This window comes from Conger conger, chromosome 19 (genome assembly GCF_963514075.1).
Source record: "Conger conger chromosome 19, fConCon1.1, whole genome shotgun sequence".
NCBI classification, from domain to species: Eukaryota; Metazoa; Chordata; class Actinopteri; order Anguilliformes; family Congridae; genus Conger; species Conger conger.
The window spans coordinates 22,375,465-22,394,489 of record NC_083778.1 but is presented as its reverse complement, the minus strand read 5'-3'; the positions used below and the strand labels follow the sequence as shown (position 1 = coordinate 22,394,489).

Sequence of the window (19,025 nt, the reverse complement as noted above, 5' to 3'; positions counted from 1 at the left end):
GTTGCTGAAACCCCGCCCCTCACATGTCATTACAGAGTAACCCCGCCCCTCACATCTCATGACTGTGCTCTGAGCCCCGCCCCTCTCAGCCCCGCTCTCTCTGGGACCGCAGCGTGACTGCGCATGAGGGACTCAGTAAATACCGCGCTGGGAGGCCAGTGTGCCAGAGATGAAAGTATTTAGTCTTCCGTGGTTTTCTGTTTGTCTCAGGGCGGCCTTTAGTGCCTGGCTGGCTTTAATCAGGGCCAGCTCGTCTGGAGCCGCAGCAGATGTGTGTAAAACGCTGGCAGAGCCGAGTGCTGTTTGTGGCATGGCTGTCGACCGGGAGCCGACCGGAGCCGAGGCCGTCTGAACACTCCTAAAGTATTCAGTCATTTGTGCAGCTATGGTGGAAATGTACTTTCGTGTTTAAATGCTAATCCCACATGAACTAGTGTTACTCCACAGAACTTCTAACGTATTTTGGCAAAAGTGTATTTAGGTTCCCCGCCGGTTATGTGCTGATGGAGCGTGGGAATTGGGGAAGACTCTGAACGAGGTGGAGGAAGAGTTGGTCTGAGTTCGGTTTAATAACTAAACGGCTCCATTCAGTTAGTTGTTTCCGTGGGTATAGTTAGATTGGGTGGCGTGTGCCCCGTCCCGCGCTGACGCCCCCCGGTCTCCCCGCCCCCCGGTCTCCCCGCCCCGCGCTGACGCCCCCGGTCTCCCCGCCCCACGCTGACGCCCCCGGTCTCCCCGCCCCCCGGTCTCCCCGCCCCCCGGTCTCCCCGCCCCCCGGTCTCCCCGCCCCGCGCTGACGCCCTCGGTCTCCCCGCAGAGCCCCCGACGTGCTCTCCGGAGCAGTTCTCCTGCTCCTCCGGGGAGGTGGACTGCATCCCGCAGGCGTGGCGCTGTGACGGGTACCCGGAGTGTGACGACGCCAGTGACGAGCGGGCCTGTCCCGTGTGCTCCTTCTCCGAGTTCCAGTGCGACAGCCGGCAGTGTGTGGACCTGGCGCTGCGCTGCAACGGCGAGGTCAACTGCCAGGACCGCTCCGACGAGAACAAGTGCGAAGGTACCCCCAGCCTAGCAACCGCCGCCTGGCAACCGCCGACTGGCAACCGCCTCCTGGCAACCGCCGCCTGGCGACTGCTCCTCCGCCGCCTGGCGACAGGCTCCTCCGCCACCTGGCGACAGGCTCCTCCGCCGCCTGGCAACAGGCTCCTCCCCCTCCTGTGTACAGGACAATCACGGCCAGCTACCGTAAAACCTGGTGTATAAGTACCATGAGGCTTTTGCTCCTGTGTGTAGTTCTGTTACCATAAAACCTGGTGTATAAGTACCATGAGGCTTTTCCTGCTGTGTGTAGCTCTGATTTACTGTATCAATTAAAGCAGTTAATGGTTAATTTGCCTCACCTGGTTTCTTGGCTTTTCTCCTTGGTGTAGTTCTCCATTTCTGTAAAACTTGGTGTAGTGGTACTATAAGGCTTTTTCTCCTGTGTGTAGTTGTTACCATAAAACCTGGTGTAGAGGTACCACTCAGACTCTCCTTGGTGCTGCTCTGTTACCGTAAAACCTGGTATAGAGGTACCACTCAGACTCTCTCCTTGGTGCTGCTGTGTTGCCATAAAACCTGGTATAGAGGTACCACTCAGACTCTCCTTGGTGCTGCTCTGTTCCGTAAAACCTGGTATAGAGGTACCACTCAGACTCTCTCCTTGGTGTTGCTCTGTTACCGTAAAACCTGGTGTAGAGGTACCACTCAGACTCTCTCCTTGGTGCTGCTCTGTTACCGTAAAACCTGGTGTAGAGGTACCACTCAGACTCTCCGTGGTGTAGTTCTCCGTTACCGTAAAACCTGGTGTATAAGTAGCTCTTTCGGTTTGTGTAGTTCGGTGCCCGGCTGACCAGTTCAGGTGCGCAAATGGACAGTGCATCGGGAAACACAAGAAGTGCGACCACAACACGGACTGCTCGGACAACTCTGACGAACTGGGCTGCTGTAAGTTCAGAGCGTTTCTGTCTCTCCTGCGTGACTTCACTGTGTCATCGTGTTGGTGTGTTAGAAATGTCCAAAGAAACTTCATTTTAGATTTACTTAGACCTTCATCATTTACACAGTTGATACATTTCAGTGCACTGCTAATGTTGTGTAGGTGTAGCTTTGAGCCGACTGCTTCAAAGAGCTGGAAATGGGTTTTATTTCCAGGCGACAGTGAGGCTGGTTGGCAGACCACGTTGACGGCCATTAGATTTGAGCTGATTCTGATTCTGTGGTTGAATGGATGTGTGTGTGGATGTGTGTGGATGTGGATGTGGATGTGTGTGTGTGGATGTGTGTGTGTGGATGTGTGTGTGTGGATGTGTGTGTGTGGATGTGTGTGTGTGGATGTGTGTGTGTGGATGTGTGTGGTGCAGTGCTGAATGAACAGGCCTGGGAGCTGATAGGTTGAATGAAGCCCCAGTGGGGCCACAGTAAGCAGTGCGGCCGTTGGGCCCTGAGACCCCCCCGTGGCCCCTGTGGGCCCCGGGCCCCGCTCAGTCTGATCCGTGTCCCCTTGCCCCCTCCAGACGCCACCGAGTCGCCCCCGCCCCCGCCCACCAACACCATCGGCTCCATCATCGGCGTGATCCTGGCGCTGTTCGTGGTGGGTGCCATGTACTTCGTGTGCCAGCGCGTGCTCTGCCCGCACATGAAGGACGAGGGCGAGACCATGACCAACGACTTCGTGGTGCACGGCCCCTCCTCCGTGCCCCTGGGTTACGTGCCACACCCCAGCTCCCTCTCGGGCTCCCTGCCAGGTCAGTCCCTGCTGACTGCTCTCTCGGTGTTAGCCCCGCGGTGTTAGCCCCGCGGTGTTAGCCCCGCGGTGTTAGCCCCGCGGTGTTAGCCCCGCGGTGTTAGCCCCTCGGTGTTAGCCCCTCGGTGTTAGCCCCGCGGTGTTAGCCCCGCGGTGTTAGCCCCTCGGTGTTAGCCCCTCGGTGTTACCCTGCGGTGTTAGCCCCTCGGTGTTAGCCCCTCGGTGTTAGCCCCTCGGTGTTAGCCCCTCGGTGTTAGCTCCTTAACGTTGGCTCCTAAACGTTGATTCCTAAACGTTGGCTCCTGAAAATTGGCATTTACATTTTTGTCACTTGGCAGACACTTTTAACCCAAAGCGACTTACAGTGCATAGGTTCTTCCACAAGTGAAAGCATCACATCCATCACTAGTAAAATACACATGAAGTGTTGTTCTAAACATACAGTCATCATAAGTGCAATTTCTTTTTTTCTTTTTTTTTGGGCGGGTTAGACAAGAGGGATAGGGATATCAGAAAGGGGGGCGGGGGAAATGAGGAGGGAGGTCTCAGGTCCCGCCCTGCACTCACCGGTCTCTGCCCCTCAGGCATGTCCCGCGGGAAGTCTGTCATCGGCTCCCTGAGCATCATGGGAGGGAGCAGCGGCCCCCCCTACGACCGCGCCCACGTCACCGGGGCCTCCTCCAGCAGCTCCTCCTCCACCAAGGGCACGTACTTCCCCCCGGTGAGTCTGCGCTACACACTGCACACTACACACTACATACTATACACTACACACTATATACTATATACTATACACACGCACTACCTCCACCAAGAGCACGTACTTCCCCCCGGTGAGTCTGCGCTGCACACTGCACACTACACACTACATACTATACACACGCACTACCTCCACCAAGGGCACGTACTTCCCCCCGGTGAGTCTGCGCTGCACACTGCACACTACACACTACACACTACATACTATACACTACACACTACATACTATACACTGCACACTACATACTATACACTACACACTACATACTATATACTATACACACGCACTACCTCCACCAAGGGCACGTACTTCCCTCTGGTGAGTCTGCGCTACACACTACACACTGCACACTACACACTACATACTATACACTACACACTATACACACTACATACTATATACACACTACCTCCACCAAGGGCCCGTACTTCCCCCCGGTGAGTCTGCGCTACACACTACATACTATATACTATACACACGCACTACCTCCAGCAGCTCCTCGTCCACCAAGGGCCTGTACTGTCTGCGCTACACACTGCACACTACACACTACATACTATATACTATACACACGCACTACCTCCACCAAGGGCACGTACTTCCCCCCCCGGTGAGTCTGCGCTACACACTGCACACTACATACTACGTAGTATACACACACACTACCTCCACCAAGGGCACGTACTTCCCCCCGGTTAGTCTGCGCTACATACTACATACTATACACACGCACTATACACACTACACACTACATACTATACACTACACACTATATACTATATACTATACACACGCACTACCTCCACCAAGAGCACGTACTTCCCCCCGGTGAGTCTGCGCTGCACACTGCACACTACACACTACATACTATACACACGCACTACCTCCACCAAGGGCACGTACTTCCCCCCGGTGAGTCTGCGCTGCACACTGCACACTACACACTACACACTACATACTACGCACTGCACACTACGTACTACGCACTGCACACTACATACTATGCACTACACACTATACACACTACACACTATATACTGTACACACACTACCTCCACCAAGGGCACGTACTTCCCTCTGGTGAGTCTGCGCTACACACTACACACTGCACACTACACACTACATACTATACACTACACACTATACACACTACATACTATATACACACTACCTCCACCAAGGGCCCGTACTTCCCCCCGGTGAGTCTGCGCTACACACTACATACTATATACTATACACACGCACTACCTCCAGCAGCTCCTCGTCCACCAAGGGCCTGTACTGTCTGCGCTACACACTGCACACTACACACTACATACTATATACTATACACACGCACTACCTCCACCAAGGGCACGTACTTCCCCCCCCGGTGAGTCTGCGCTACACACTGCACACTACATACTACGTAGTATACACACACACTACCTCCACCAAGGGCACGTACTTCCCCCCGGTTAGTCTGCGCTACATACTATACACACGCACTATACACACTACACACTACATACTATACACACGCACTATACACACTACACACTACATACTATATACTATACACATGCACTACCTCCACCAAGGGCACATACTTCCCCCCCCCCGGTGAGTCTGCGCCACACACTGCACGCTACATACTACATGCTATACACACTATATACTACACACAACATACACATACTATACACACACTACATGCTACACACTATACACACACTCACTATACACACTACATGCTATACACACACACATTATACACACTACATACTACACACTATATACTATACACACTACACACTAAACGCACAAGCATGTGTCAGATTACCCCACTCACACATGCGCACACACATTTTCTGCCCAGGCAGGTATTGCCATTGGTGTCCTGTTTTGTTGTTGCTGTTGAACTGACAGCCTCTCCCTCTGCCCTGGCAGATCCTGAACCCGCCCCCCTCCCCGGCCACGGAGCGGTCCCACTACACCATGGAGTTCGGCTATTCCTCAAACAGCCCCTCCACCCACCGCTCCTACAGGTACCGTCCTGTCCAGGGTTCATGCTTTTGGGATCATTTCATTTGTTCCAGTGCACCAGACAAGCTTATTCAAATGCAGAAATGCATTTGAATCCGGGCCATACAGACAGTCTGACCGTGTGTTTGTGGTTGTCCTCAGACAGTCTGACTGTGTGTTTGTGTTTGTCCTCAGACAGCCTGACCGTGTGTTTGTGGTTGTCCTCAGTCTGACTGTGTGTTTGTGTTTGTCCTCAGACAGTCTGACCGTGTGTTTGACCTCAGACAGTCTGACCGTGTGTTTGTGTTTGTCCTCAGACTGACCGTGTGTTTGTGTTTGTCCTCAGTCTGACCGTGTGTTTGACCTCAGACAGTCTGACCGTGTGTTTGTGTTTGTCCTCAGACTGACCGTGTGTTTGTGTTTGTCCTCAGACTGACCGTGTGTTTGTCCTCAGACTGACCGTGTGTTTGACCTCAGACAGTCTGACCGTGTGTTTGTGTTTGTCCTCAGACTGACCGTGTGTTTGTGTTTGTCCTCAGACTGACCGTGTGTTTGTCCTCAGTCTGACCGTGTTTGTGTTTGTCCTCAGACTGACCGTGTGTTTGTGGTTGTCCTCAGACTGACCGTGTGTTTGTGTTTGTCCTCAGTCTGACCGTGTGTTTGTCCTCAGTCTGACCGTGTTTGTGTTTGTCCTCAGACTGACCGTGTGTTTGTCCTCAGACTGACCGTGTGTTTGTCCTCAGACAGTCTGACCGTGTGTTTGTGTTTGTCCTCAGTCTGACCGTGTGTTTGTCCTCAGTCTGACCGTGTTTGTGTTTGTCCTCAGACTGACCGTGTGTTTGTCCTCAGACAGTCTGACCGTGTGTTTGTGTTTGTCCTCAGACAGTCTGACCGTGTGTTTGTGTTTGTCCTCAGACTGACCGTGTGTCTGTGTTTGACCTCAGACAGTCTGACCGTGTGTCTGTTTGACCTCAGACTGACCGTGTGTTTGTCCTCAGACTGACCGTGTGTTTGTCCTCAGACTGACCGTGTGTTTGTCCTCAGACTGACCGTGTGTTTGTTCTCAGACTGACCGTGTGTTTGTTCTCAGACAGTCTGACCGTGTGTTTGTCCTCAGTCTGACCGTGTTTGTGTTTGTCCTCAGACAGTCTGACCGTGTGTGTGTTTGACCTCAGACAGTCTGACCGTGTGTCTGTTTGACCTCAGACTGACCGTGTGTTTGTCCTCAGACTGACCGTGTGTTTGTCCTCAGACTGACCGTGTGTTTGTCCTCAGACTGACCGTGTGTTTGTTCTCAGACTGACCGTGTGTTTGTTCTCAGACAGTCTGACTGTGTGTTTGTCCTCAGACTGACCGTGTGTTTGTGTTTGTCCTCAGACAGTCTGACCGTGTGTTTGTGGTTGTCCTCAGTCTGACTGTGTGTTTGTGTTTGTCCTCAGTCTGACCGTGTGTTTGTGTTTGTCCTCAGACAGCCTGACCGTGTGTTTGTGGTTGTCCTCAGTCTGACTGTGTGTTTGTGTTTGTCCTCAGACAGTCTGACCGTGTGTTTGTGTTTGTTCTGGTTGGTCCACAGCTACCGGCCGTACAGCTACCGGCACTTTGCCCCGCCCACCACGCCGTGCAGCACGGACGTGTGCGACAGCGACTACACGCCCGGCCGCCGCGTGACGCCCGCCGTCGCCAAGGGTTACGCCAGCGACCTGAACTACGACTCAGAGCCCTTCCCCCCGCCCCCCACGCCCCGCAGCCAGTACCTGTCTGCAGAGGAGAACTGTGAGAGCTGCCCCCCTTCACCCTTCACGGAGCGCAGCTACGCCCACCACCTGTACCCGCCCCCGCCCTCCCCCTGCACGGACTCCTCCTGAGCCCCGCTCCCTGTAAATACCAGCTGTGCATATTACACGTTTCAACACCAGAGAGAGACACCTTTCAGAGGAGGGTGCGCGGGGATTTTGTACAGTATGAAAAGTTCTAAAGTATAAGAGCTGGGGCAGGGAATGGCTGCAGAACATTTGTACAGTTTAAAGAAAAAAAAATATTTATATATTTTCTATACCACATCTTCTGGTTGTGCCATAGAAGTTTGTATTAAAAAAGAAATTTGTACATTTTTAAAGAAGAAGAAAAAAAAAAAGTTTTATGGAATCATCACAAACGAAAATGACATTGCCTTAACCCAGGAGATAAAACAACTACCTTCATGAGGGGGCGGGGGAGGAGGAGGAGGAGGAGGAGGAAAGGGACCGCTATCCGATGCCAAAAACAGTCTGCCGTGCGTGTGGAAGGAGGGGCGATGGGGCAGGGCCAGCCGTGACGGACAGGCACCATTCACCAATGAGCTCTCGGCTCCGCCCCCTCCCTGTCCGTCCGTCAGTCAGCCCAGGAGCCTCCCCTGCGAGGGGAGAGGGATGCACACTTTATTTTATCTTTTTAAACCTTGTGTTGGGATGGTCCGTTCGGCTGGAGTGGAGGTGAAAGGAAGAGGTGGTGTTGAGCCCTGGAGCTGATGGAGCTGATGGAGCTGATGGAGCTGATGGTGCTGATGGAGCTGATGGAGCTGATGGAGCTGATGGAGCTGAGGGAGTTGATGGAGCTGATGGAGGTGATGGAGCTGATGGTGCTGTGCAGGACTGCAGGATGCCTGTGACAGCGGGCCTCTGAAGCAATAAGGGATGGGAGAGGTTTCATCAGCATTAACCACTCCACCGCCAACACAACAGACATGCGCGCGCACACACACACACACACACACACACACACACACACACACACACACACACACACACACACACACACACACACAAGTGTGCGCAGACAGACACACACAGACGCACACACACAGACGTACACACTCGCAGACACACACACACACAAGTGTGCGCAGACATACACACACACACAGACGTACACACTCGCAGACACACGTACAGACACACAGACGTACACACTCGCAGACACACACACACACAAGTGTGCGCAGACAGACACACACACACAGACGCACACACACAGACGTACACACTCGCAGACACACGTACAGACACACAGACATACACACTCGCAGACACACACACATTATTTCCCTGTTTACAGTGAGACCCTGAGCTGCTGCCCACAGCAGGAGTGTCTCTACGGTACAGGAGTGTGGGGCTGGGGCATGACCCCCCACTCCCCCACCAGCACAAGACCTCAGCCTGTCACAGCCCCCCCGACCCCCCCGTCCTGGGACACACAGCACGCACCCCGCGGCGGACTCTTCAGTCACATGACCCAGCACCGCCCCTCTGACACACCCACTGCACCCTCGGTACGCTTAGAGCAGTTAACCAAAACGGATTTTAAACAAAATCCTTTTCTCCTCTTTTCTAATGCCAGACTGCAACTGTGGACTAGACTAGTCTGTGTGGAGGAACCAAGACCCAAAGTATCGCTGCATCTCGTCACCCCCGTTCTGCCACAGGCAGTCCCTGCTGCTGTCCCTGTCGGAGGGCAGAGGACTGCACTCAACCAAGGACAAGCTATCGTGCCTGACCCCTTTTAAAACTGTTTTTAATCACATTTTTAAATCCAGTGCCCGCAAAATATTTTCAATATTTTTGTACCATGTATTGTGTAGATATCATATTTATAAGCTATAAGAAAATCTTGTATTAGTTTACTGTAAATCTAACGGTTATGTCCTTGCAGTACTTCTCCCTGTGTGTTCTTACGGTATACGCCTTGTGCTGTTTTTCTATTGCGTTTGTCTCAAAGTATGAAGACAATCTTAAGACCGACAATTTGAGAGGAAAAAATAGATATCCAGGTATCCTCGCTTTATGTTCTGTCGACACAATAATCACCCGTAACGTTTCTTTGATTGAGAAATATTTTATACTCCGTTTGTGTGTGCTGTTCTTTTCTACACACTTCAGTGCCAAATAAGAATTTGCTGAATTCGAAGCGAAGGTCACTAATTCTCTCAGTCTGTTTCTTTTTTTTTCTTTTCTTTTTTTCTTTTTTTGCATTTCTACAGTCCTGCTCAAATACTTTTTTGCAGCTAGACCTGGGACATAAGACAAAATCCCTGCAATCACTTTTTTTCAGGTGACTGGTAGTTTTGTAAAGTAAATTTGCTTTCGTGAAATGGCAGGTTGCTAGAATTGGCACTAAATGATATGTGATCTTATCCTCCACTTATGGAGGAAGGGACATTATCAGGTCCATTCTCCTCACGTGAATTACAGAGTATAATTTCAATTTGGCTAAACTGCCTGGCATTGTAAGAAAATGAATTACTCCTTAGAAATCAGTCGGTTATTTCATACGCTTTCCAAACGCACTCACACGTTGCCAGATGGAGGGTACTCCAATACTTTGTGGGCCAGGAAACTGACATGGTTAGACTTCGTGGCCAATGCGTTTTAATAGTTTACTGTGACTGTGTATCATGTCCTTGTCCTAGGAGATGGACTGTACCTTTCTCCAAGTCTTCACCCGTTTGGACAGCTACACTTTCAGGGTGCTGCGTTTCTGCGTGTGATTATTCACACAGAACGTGCTTGATCTCTCCCTCCCAGGACAAGAGCTATAAAATAACACTACAGTCACCTTTCACCTTGCAGTCAAAGTAGGGACCCTGGGTTTATTCTGTGGCACCTGATCACACACCAGCATAAACGTTGGGACTGGTTCAGTCCTCTTCCTTTACGTGTCTTTCTGTTTGTTTTTCTCCTCTTTCACTCAAACACATACCTCAGAGTCAGATTATTGCGGTCTACAAGTGTATCCTCTCTCACACCATGTTGATGTAAAATTGTTCAGCCTTAACCCCCCCCCCCCCCCCCCCTGCATATGAGAATATTGCAGCTGTTGCAGTTCCCGTCTGCTGTAATCACTGACTGCCAATCACACCACTGCACTGCGCAGCGACTGCCAATCACACCACTGCTCTGCGCAGCGACTGCCAATCACACCACTGCACTGCGCAGCGACTGCCAATCACACCACTGCTCTGCGCAGCTCGTGGGGCTAAATCACTGCAGCCCCTGACGGCAGGCGACGGCTCCACTGTGGGACTTGTCCAGACTCCTCCTGACCCGTAGGGGCGCTGTGGCTCTGCTGCCTGCTGTGACACACATGGCAGCTCGCTCTGTGTGAAGTCATTGGTTGTGTGGGGTTTTGCCAGCACAGCTGAACAGAATTCACTGCCGTCTGACTTCGTCCTTCGTACATTTTTCGGCGTCCCTTTAACCGCGTGCGGCCCTCCCCTGGGCGGCGGGTGGCTCCCATGTCCCCTCTCATGTGCAGCCACCTGTGGGCGAAACCAGCGTCTGAGCTGACGTTTTAATTCTTGATTGCACTTTATGGTACTTTTGCTAGTTATCGGTATAACAAATGTTACGCAGTTGGGAAAAAAAAAATCATTATCCAAAACTACTTCTCAGCACATTTCCTTGCTATGTTGTAGATTGTGTGATTGTGTGTGTGTGTGTGTGTGTGTGTGTGTGTGTGTGTGTGTGTGTGTGTGAGAGAGAGAGAGAGAGAGAGAGAGAGAGAATGCGAGTCATTTTTCATCTTGGCATTTTGCACAAGTGCCAAGTTCTAACCTTTTGAAATGATTTGGATAGAAAAGGTATGACTAGTGTGGAATGCTCAGATTAACTGTAGTCTAAGTGGTACAAAGTAAGTTTATAACAGGAAACCAAAGGAACAGAAGTTTCATTGGCTGCAACAGCATGGGAAATTGGACAAACACACTCTGTTACACAGATTCTCACTCATAGTTCACATTGTTCTCATTCAAAATACTGGAAATAATGGAATGCTCTCATTTTTTTTAACAGCTAATTGGTTTTGCTAGTTGTGATGTAATGTTTTACTTTAAACGTTGCTTTTGTGAGGCAGACCGATATAGTAGACTGCTAATATGGAAATAAAATGTATTTTTAGTGAGCCTTCAGCCTGTGTTTGACCGAGGAGAGAATATGGGGGTTGATGGATGGGATTACTATGGGTAGTTGGTAAAAGCACTTTTTGCTCCAGAGTCCTGGAGAACTAAGATGGGGGTAGGGGATGGGGAAATGGTCTTGTAAACTGTAGGTTTTTTTGTTTCTTTTTGTTTTTTCATCCATTTTGATATCATGGTGCTTGGCAAGGATGTATTCAAGATGACCAACATTTGGTTAGTCATGTCCATTTTTCCCCACTAACTCTACTTTTTGTAAATGGATTGCTTTACATGTAAAACGGTGTATAAAACAGACCTGTACAGCCCATTCAATAACTATTATAAGCTGTTGTAACAAATGAAATGTTGATTTTTATAATAAAAATGAGTGAAATTTTAAGCATTGCCTGTGCATTGTGTTCACTTGTCAACCCTTACCCCAGATATCCTCAGTCGATGTGGGCGTATGCTTTTGTTCCCACCATGCAGGTATACACCATGAGTCCCCCAAGGGCACAAGCTAGTACATGGCATTTTAATAACAAACACAGCTCTGATGCCACAGTTCTGCCAATATATTTTTGCGCCATTAACAAGGACTTCTGCAGATGCAGTCACACAATGAGACGCCCTCTTCCAACATGAAAACTGATTCAATGTGAATGTAAAAAAACACACTGGCTCCAAATTTAGGGGAAATGCGTTCACCGGTCACTTTATTAGGTACACCTAGCCTACATCCAGTATCTAGGAGCACCCCGTGCTGACTCAATAGCATCACAATGTTTACAAGGCGAGCGGGTTCAATGAAAATGTTATCCAGTCCAGATAGATCTGCGTGTGTCTGGATTTTTTTAAATGTTAATTATTTGTGGAATCTACGGCTATTGTGAAATGGTTCACCTCCGGCCAAGGCACTTCTTGGTGAATGCATTGCAGGTATGTTGTCTGTGCGCTACCTTGTGGATAAGTAAGGTAACTGCATGTATTTGGGCTTTGTTCTGTTGGGTTTAACTTGTGTGCAATTAAAGGTTCGCTGCATGAAAATAAAATATGCTATTTCTTTGAATTTTTTGGCTACGTTGTGTTTTGGGCCATTGGAAAATATTTTGTAATGTTCATTCGATCTTTTGAATTTGATTTGTCTTACATTGGCGAAGCTGCGTTAGCTAGCATACACATTTGTATACAGTTATGTCTGCAAATTATTGAAATATTGAATTACACACTTCATTGGACATTCTCAAATAGGTCTAAATTATTCATTTTTGAAATCGCGTTGATTCGTTTACATTTTTTCCAAATTTGTACCGACCCGGAAGTAAATAATCCAGCTGACATCTTTCGGCTTTGGCATGGGGGATGTTTGGGTGCAATTAAATGCATTACCTTGCATCCACTGCATTTTTTAGGATCACTAAACAAGCAGAGAGTTGAAACGGACACTGGACGTTTGAAAATACGGCATGTGCTTCAAATATAATCTGTGCTATTGTTTTTAAAATGGCTAACGTGCTAGCTAATAGCGAGTAGAGAATATTTTTGTTATATTGGTTTTGGATGCGTATGTCGGTATAAACTTGAAAAGCAATTATTTTGCAAGAATATCTGCTCCTAGTTAGCAAGCTAGCAAAACAATATTGCTGTAAACAGTTTGTCAGCTAGCTACATTATACAGCCGGTTAGTGAGTTCCTGTTAGCAAGCCTGCTATCTTATAGCTAGAAGCTCGCATGCAGTATTCATCAGATGTTTAATTAACTATCGTAGTCGTTTATTGCGGTGTACATTAACGACATCGTCACCGAGACAACTGTTGTATAATTTATTATCAGTGATGTTTTCCGCAGAATATCGCAAAGGTTGTCGATTGAAGATTTAACTTTGTCTTTGTGTGTGTCTTCCTTGTTGATGTCACGAGTCTCAAAAGTGTTGATGTTGGCATTGTCTGTTGCAGGTGCTTGTGAATTGCGATTTTGAGTGATTGCTGTTTAAGCGATGGGAGCGGAGCAAAGTGGCGATTCGGAGCATAAGCACTCCGATTACAGCACTGCAGGTTTTGGCTGTTTATTCCTGATTGCATGTTTGTGATTTGTTTTTGTAAATGACGGTAAACTTTGTTTGATGTGAAGACAACTTCTCTGTATCATCACTTCCCATTACATGGGATCCTTTAACGTTGTTATTGCAAGTGTATTTCAGTAGAATTGATGAAGGAATGTTCTTTGCACGCTTAAATTCGAGTGACGTTGCATCACATTTTGCCGTGTGCCGGTATACTAAACGACATTCTCTCACCGTTACAGTGGTGCCCTCCCCTGCCAAACAGAAGGCCAAAATGGACGACATTGTTGTGGTGGCTCAAGGGACGCAGTCCCTGAGAAACATTCACAACGACCCAGACGTCATCAAGCTTCAGGAAATACCAACCTTCCAGCCGCTATTGAAAGGTGCACTGGATGGGAGAAAAGGATATTAACCGTGTTTGAACCATTCCAGCCTGACCAAATAATGGGGAGATGTTTGCCCCCTTTTAATATCCATCCCTGTTTGTGCACACTATGACCTGGTCCCCTGTGTGTGTGTGTGTGACCTAAATTCTGGCTAGGGTGGGCATGCATGTTTGTATCTGCCTGTGATGTACGAATAAGATCTAATCTGCGAGGTTGGGAGGGCACGCGTATGTATGTATGTATTTATTTATTGTATATGTGTGTGAGGTTGGGAGGGCACATGTATATATGTATGCATGTATTTATTGTATATATGTATGTATTTACTGTATGTGTGTGTTCTGCAGGCGTACTGAGCGGGCAGACCTCTCCCAGCAGTGGGCGCCTGGAGAAGCTGGACTCTGTGCAGGTGCTGCAACTCTGCCTGCGCTACCAGGACCACCTGCACCAGTGCGCCGAGGCGGTGGCCTTCGACCAGAACGCCCTGGTCAAGAGGATCAAAGAGGTGGGCATGAGGGGGCATGGGGGGGCGTGAGAGAGGGGTGAGGGGGGCATGAGTGGGGCATGAGGGAGGGGTGAGAGAGGCATGAGGGGGGCATGAGGGAGGGATGGGCTTCTGGCTGGGATGAGAGCATTACTTTACAGTGATGAGGGGGAAACTAGTCTCAACCACCAGTAATCTGTCACACCCACCTGGGTGAAGAAATGGCAGCCATTTTGTGCCAGAATGCTCACCACACACCAGCTGAGGTGGAGAGGGAGAAAACTATTATTGCAAAATGCAGGTGTCTTTTTTTTTTTTTTTTTTTTTTTTTAAATCATTGCTGAACACTTCAGTTTTAGTCTGTGAGCATGTGCAGGCCTTGGCCTCAGTAACGGGCTCTCTGATTGGCAGATGGACCTGTCGGTGGAGACGCTGTTCAGCATCATGCAGGAGAGACAGAAGCGCTTCGCTAAGTACGCCGAGCAGATCCAGAAGGTGAACGAGATGTCCATGATCCTGCGCCGCATCCAGATGGGCATCGACCAGACCGTGCCCCTGATGGACCGGCTCAACAAGCTTCTGCCCGAGGGGGAGCGGCTCGAACCCTTCAGCATGAAGCCCGACAGCGAGGCCAAGTAGAGCCGCCGCAGCCAATCGGCTCCGCCCGTCCTCAGGCAGCTCCGCCACAGCCAATCAGCTCCGCCCATCGCTCAGGAAGTCCCGCCCACACCAACCCAGGTCCTGCTGCCCGCTGTTTGTTTTTTTGACCCTCTCTTCGCCCCAAACAAAAGGGGAATCTCACTCATGGGTGAGGTCCGGTCACACTGTGTGTGGGAATTGCCGAACACAGTCGTGGGCATTTCCGTGCCGGGAAATCACCTGGAACGCTGTAGGGAACACCGTGAGCCATTTGCGTCTCCTAATTATGTCTTGGATGAACGTGTAGTGTGTGGAGGAAGAGGAGGAGCTTTGACGCATCACTTCCCCCTTGGCAGTGTGTCGCAGAGCGAAGGGCTGTTTCAGTAAAGTGCGGGAAAGAGTTTTCAGTTCATGTTTTTTTAGTTTTTTTTTAGGTTTATTTAAACAGCCTTTCCCATTATTTGCATAGGTCCTGCAAACGGAACTTGCAGGTGGGCATTTATTTTCTTTTTTACTTGCCCAGCACTCCTGAATTTTCATGTGGTTTTGAGAGAAAATGTAAGTCTGTTTGTGTGCAAGTCAGAGCTAATCTGCAGCTGAACATGGCAGTCCTGTTCGGCACTTCAGGCTGTTACATGAGACATTAAATTGGGACTGTTCAGTGCTTTGGCCGAAGACACACTGCACCTGCATCTTTCGACCGCTTTTGTAAGTCATGCAAGCACTGGTGTCATAATTGATCTGTTGTTAGCTGACACCTGTAAAAAGGCATGTTGAAACATTTTAATTTATTTAAAAATGAATAGATGTACAGTTTACCTGTTTGATTTGAAGCATGTGATGTGATCACCATCATCTCTGCTTGCGTTTACAGCACTGTCTCCTGGGAAATTAATATCCTGATTTGTTTGTGGTGAAGTTGGAGTGCCTTGTTCTTTATATCACAACGGCTTCTTGTGTCCATTACTCAGTGCTTGGGTTCAATATGTCATTAACTGTTGCTGCACTTGTTGCTTTTGGAAGTGTTAATGTGTTAATGTGCTTATAGTGGAACTGATCCTGACTGGCTACTTAAGATTCATCCAGTGTCCATCAGATCCTATTTCACTACGTGCACTTTCTGAAAAGGTGCAAATGTCCCTCATAGAGTTCTGGTATTAAATTAACTAAAAAGCTTTGGGTTTATGTTCTGAAAATGAATCAGGGTTGTGTTTTTTTCCCCCACAAGAATACCAAATAAAGGCTATGATTCTGAACAACCAGACTACCTGGAAAGGTCTCTCCTTTTTTAAAAACACTCACACGCTCACCTTCTCACTCACTCAAGCCATTACAGCCATGTATGTAACAGTTTTACAACGTCCACGTTTAAAAATATTCTGTCAGAATTATTCTGAAGACATGAACATATTTGAAATTGTTTAGAAATAACGATGACTCTCTAACAGCTGTTCTTAATTATATACTTGGCCATCTCTTCTGTCTCTCATATGATCTGAAGTGTTTTATATTTGTTGTAAATGTTTATTTCAATGACTAATTAAATTAATGGTAATTTTAAATAATATTTACCAAAACTATCGATTGCTCCTATGTGAAATGCAACCTTTGGCCACTAGATGGTAGCGCATAAGTAGCTCCCGGTAGCGACATAATTACCAATGGTTTTGACAGGTGCAGCCCACAACTGTGCAGCCGAATATTTTCTGTGGATCAGTAACTGTAACGAAACAAATAATAATACTACTAAATCAGTCACGTTTACTATATTCATGTTTGTTTTCATTTATGAAAAAAAATCCTTTGTTTTGTTCACCCCTGGTGGCCACCGGAAGTAGTTTCCGCGCGAGTGTATTTTACGGTCCTGCGTTACGTACCGCGGTTACAGTGGACCATCCATATGTTTCGTCTGAATGCCCATGCACGAGCATTCAAAGAAATAACTTGACCGGCTACAAACACACATTACTTGAGACTGATGTAGCTTTCAACGGAACCACCGGCTTGATAAACTGTTTTTTTTCTTTGTTTGTTTCGCTGTTTGACTGAAACAAGACGCGCCAGTTATATACAGTAGTGTTGAAGGGGACTGAACAGCAATCTAATATTCTCCAAATCAGCAGACATGTCTGGTTTTCTAGAAGACCCGTCGGTTCTTACGAAGGAAAAGCTGAAGACCGAGTTGCTGGCGAACAACGTGCCGCTGCCCAGCGGTGATCAAAGAAAAGACGTTTATGTGCAGCTCTACCTGAAAACCTTGACCCTCCAGAATCAGGAGAAGCCCCAGGTGACCGACACCTTCTCCAGCGACGAGGACCTGCCTCCGCCAGTGGTCACGAATGCAAGTCGTTCAGGAAGGGTGCGTTTTATTTTTTGCCCTTGCATTCAGTTTAGGGGACCGTTCATTTACGTTTGGTGTACTTGTGTGTTTGAGGTTAACTTGTGTTTGCATTGTAAAGGGATAGCGGTTCATTTTAGCAATGCCATCGGGTTAAATTTAATTTCACTTGCTCGGAATAAAAGTTTGGCAGCTGTCAAATGTACAATCCCTGCCCTTGCACATATATTATGCAGCAACATTTGTGTTGGCAGCAAGGACCGTATGGGGCAATAGCTAGCGAGCTAGCGGGTTGACATGAAGCATCTAGCTCTCCCAACTATTTAGGCAGGATTATACGGATTAGCTTGATACTCCTCCTGGAAGCCTTAACAAACCGTTGGCGAAGGATGTGCGTAATGCTTGCGCGACAATTATGAATTAAGCCAGTAGCGGTTTTATCAGGGTCACACATTCTTGCATGATACCCAACAGTTTGGCGTTTTGAGAGTTGACAGGGTAACGGCTGCCAGTTTGCGCTCATGGTTTAGCTTTGTTGGAAAACAGCATCCCTGGTCGGTGCCAAATGAGCTGCCCGATGGTGCACCAGTGACAGCTTGAGTCGGGATGATCTGTATATTTACGGATGAGGCGCAGAGCGTCCAGTGCCATACATCTGTCATAATTGCCCTAATGTCGTAGGCTAATAAAATTACAATCGCAGTTATTTTAAACCGAATGTCGAGGTTTGCTATTTGTAAGTTTTTTTTTTTGGTGGCCAAACTCCCATATTCTGTAAATGTAAAAAAACAAACAAACAAAAAAAAAACTATTCCGTGAGTGTGTGAGTGTGAGAGTGTGAGTGACGTGTGAGATTACGGTGCATTTGTTGTTTGGACCACAAGGTGACCGCGGCGGATCGGGTATGGAACGGATGAAGTGTACTGTTTAGACTTGGGGGCTCATTTATCAACTGTGACAGAGTATATGTGAGAATGCACGCTCACCCATGCATTTAACTCCGCTGCAAAAACACCGAAGCGCTGAGAACATCTGCGCAAGAGATGGGCGCGGTGAACTGGGGCTGCGTTGGGGGAAAACTCCTGCCCGTCACGCGGCTGTTTTCGCTTTGGGCTGAGCTCACATTATTGAGGAAATACTTTCATAAGGAGAGGAATGTGCGGACTGCCAGATGTGGGGACCCCCTCCCTCCCCCTCCTCTGTTTGATTCCGTGCTTTGTTGAAGCACAGGTTCTCCATTTTGTTTACATTTCCACAAAACAAAACAGGAAGACTTTAAAAGACTTTAAATCCCAGGCTTGGTGTTTCCATGGTGACTGGTGGAGGCCCTTCAGGCCATCTCTGCAGCGTGTAAAGATTTCCCCTTTTCCTTCTCAATCTGCAGTGCGCACACACACACACACACACACAGGTGTGTGTATAATGTATATGTATTTCCATATCTGTACAATTGTATTCCACAGAAAGCCACAAGGAAGACTGACAAGCCTCAAGCAGAGGATGTGAGTATCACTGACCTGCCAGACCAGAGTCTGAAGGAGCAGCTGGACAAATATGGAGTCAACGCTGGACCTGTTGTGGGTGAGATACACACACACACACACACACACACACACACGCACACACACACTCACATAC

The 19,025-nt window shown here is 48.4% G+C and overlaps 3 protein-coding genes across 3 annotated transcripts in view; all 3 read left to right on the top strand.

Annotated features, from left to right (window-relative positions):
* lrp6 (low density lipoprotein receptor-related protein 6) overlaps positions 1 to 11,875 on the top strand; it is a 45,196-nt gene extending 33,321 nt beyond the window's left edge. The window contains exons 18-23 of the mRNA XM_061229129.1: positions 818 to 1,054; positions 1,873 to 1,983; positions 2,553 to 2,783; positions 3,367 to 3,503; positions 5,472 to 5,569; positions 7,120 to 11,875. Of these exons, the coding sequence (XP_061085113.1) occupies positions 818 to 1,054; positions 1,873 to 1,983; positions 2,553 to 2,783; positions 3,367 to 3,503; positions 5,472 to 5,569; positions 7,120 to 7,411 (1,106 nt within the window). The 3' untranslated portion in view covers positions 7,412 to 11,875. The remainder of the gene's footprint in view (positions 1 to 817; positions 1,055 to 1,872; positions 1,984 to 2,552; positions 2,784 to 3,366; positions 3,504 to 5,471; positions 5,570 to 7,119) is intronic.
* A 922-nt stretch (positions 11,876 to 12,797) lies between these two features.
* borcs5 (BLOC-1 related complex subunit 5) lies at positions 12,798 to 16,313 on the top strand. The gene is made up of 5 exons (XM_061229566.1): positions 12,798 to 12,939; positions 13,431 to 13,529; positions 13,780 to 13,923; positions 14,274 to 14,431; positions 14,822 to 16,313. The coding sequence occupies exons 2-5, from the start codon at positions 13,472 to 13,474 to the stop codon at positions 15,047 to 15,049; spliced, it is 588 nt and encodes a 195-aa protein (XP_061085550.1). The 5' UTR covers positions 12,798 to 12,939; positions 13,431 to 13,471; the 3' UTR covers positions 15,050 to 16,313.
* Positions 16,314 to 16,908: 595 nt separating this feature from the next.
* Positions 16,909 to 19,025, top strand: part of LOC133119203 (lamina-associated polypeptide 2, isoforms beta/gamma-like) — a 6,623-nt gene continuing 4,506 nt past the window's right edge. Inside the window, exons 1-2 of the mRNA XM_061229688.1 lie at positions 16,909 to 17,408; positions 18,851 to 18,968. Of these exons, the coding sequence (XP_061085672.1) occupies positions 17,175 to 17,408; positions 18,851 to 18,968 (352 nt within the window). The 5' untranslated portion in view covers positions 16,909 to 17,174. The remainder of the gene's footprint in view (positions 17,409 to 18,850; positions 18,969 to 19,025) is intronic.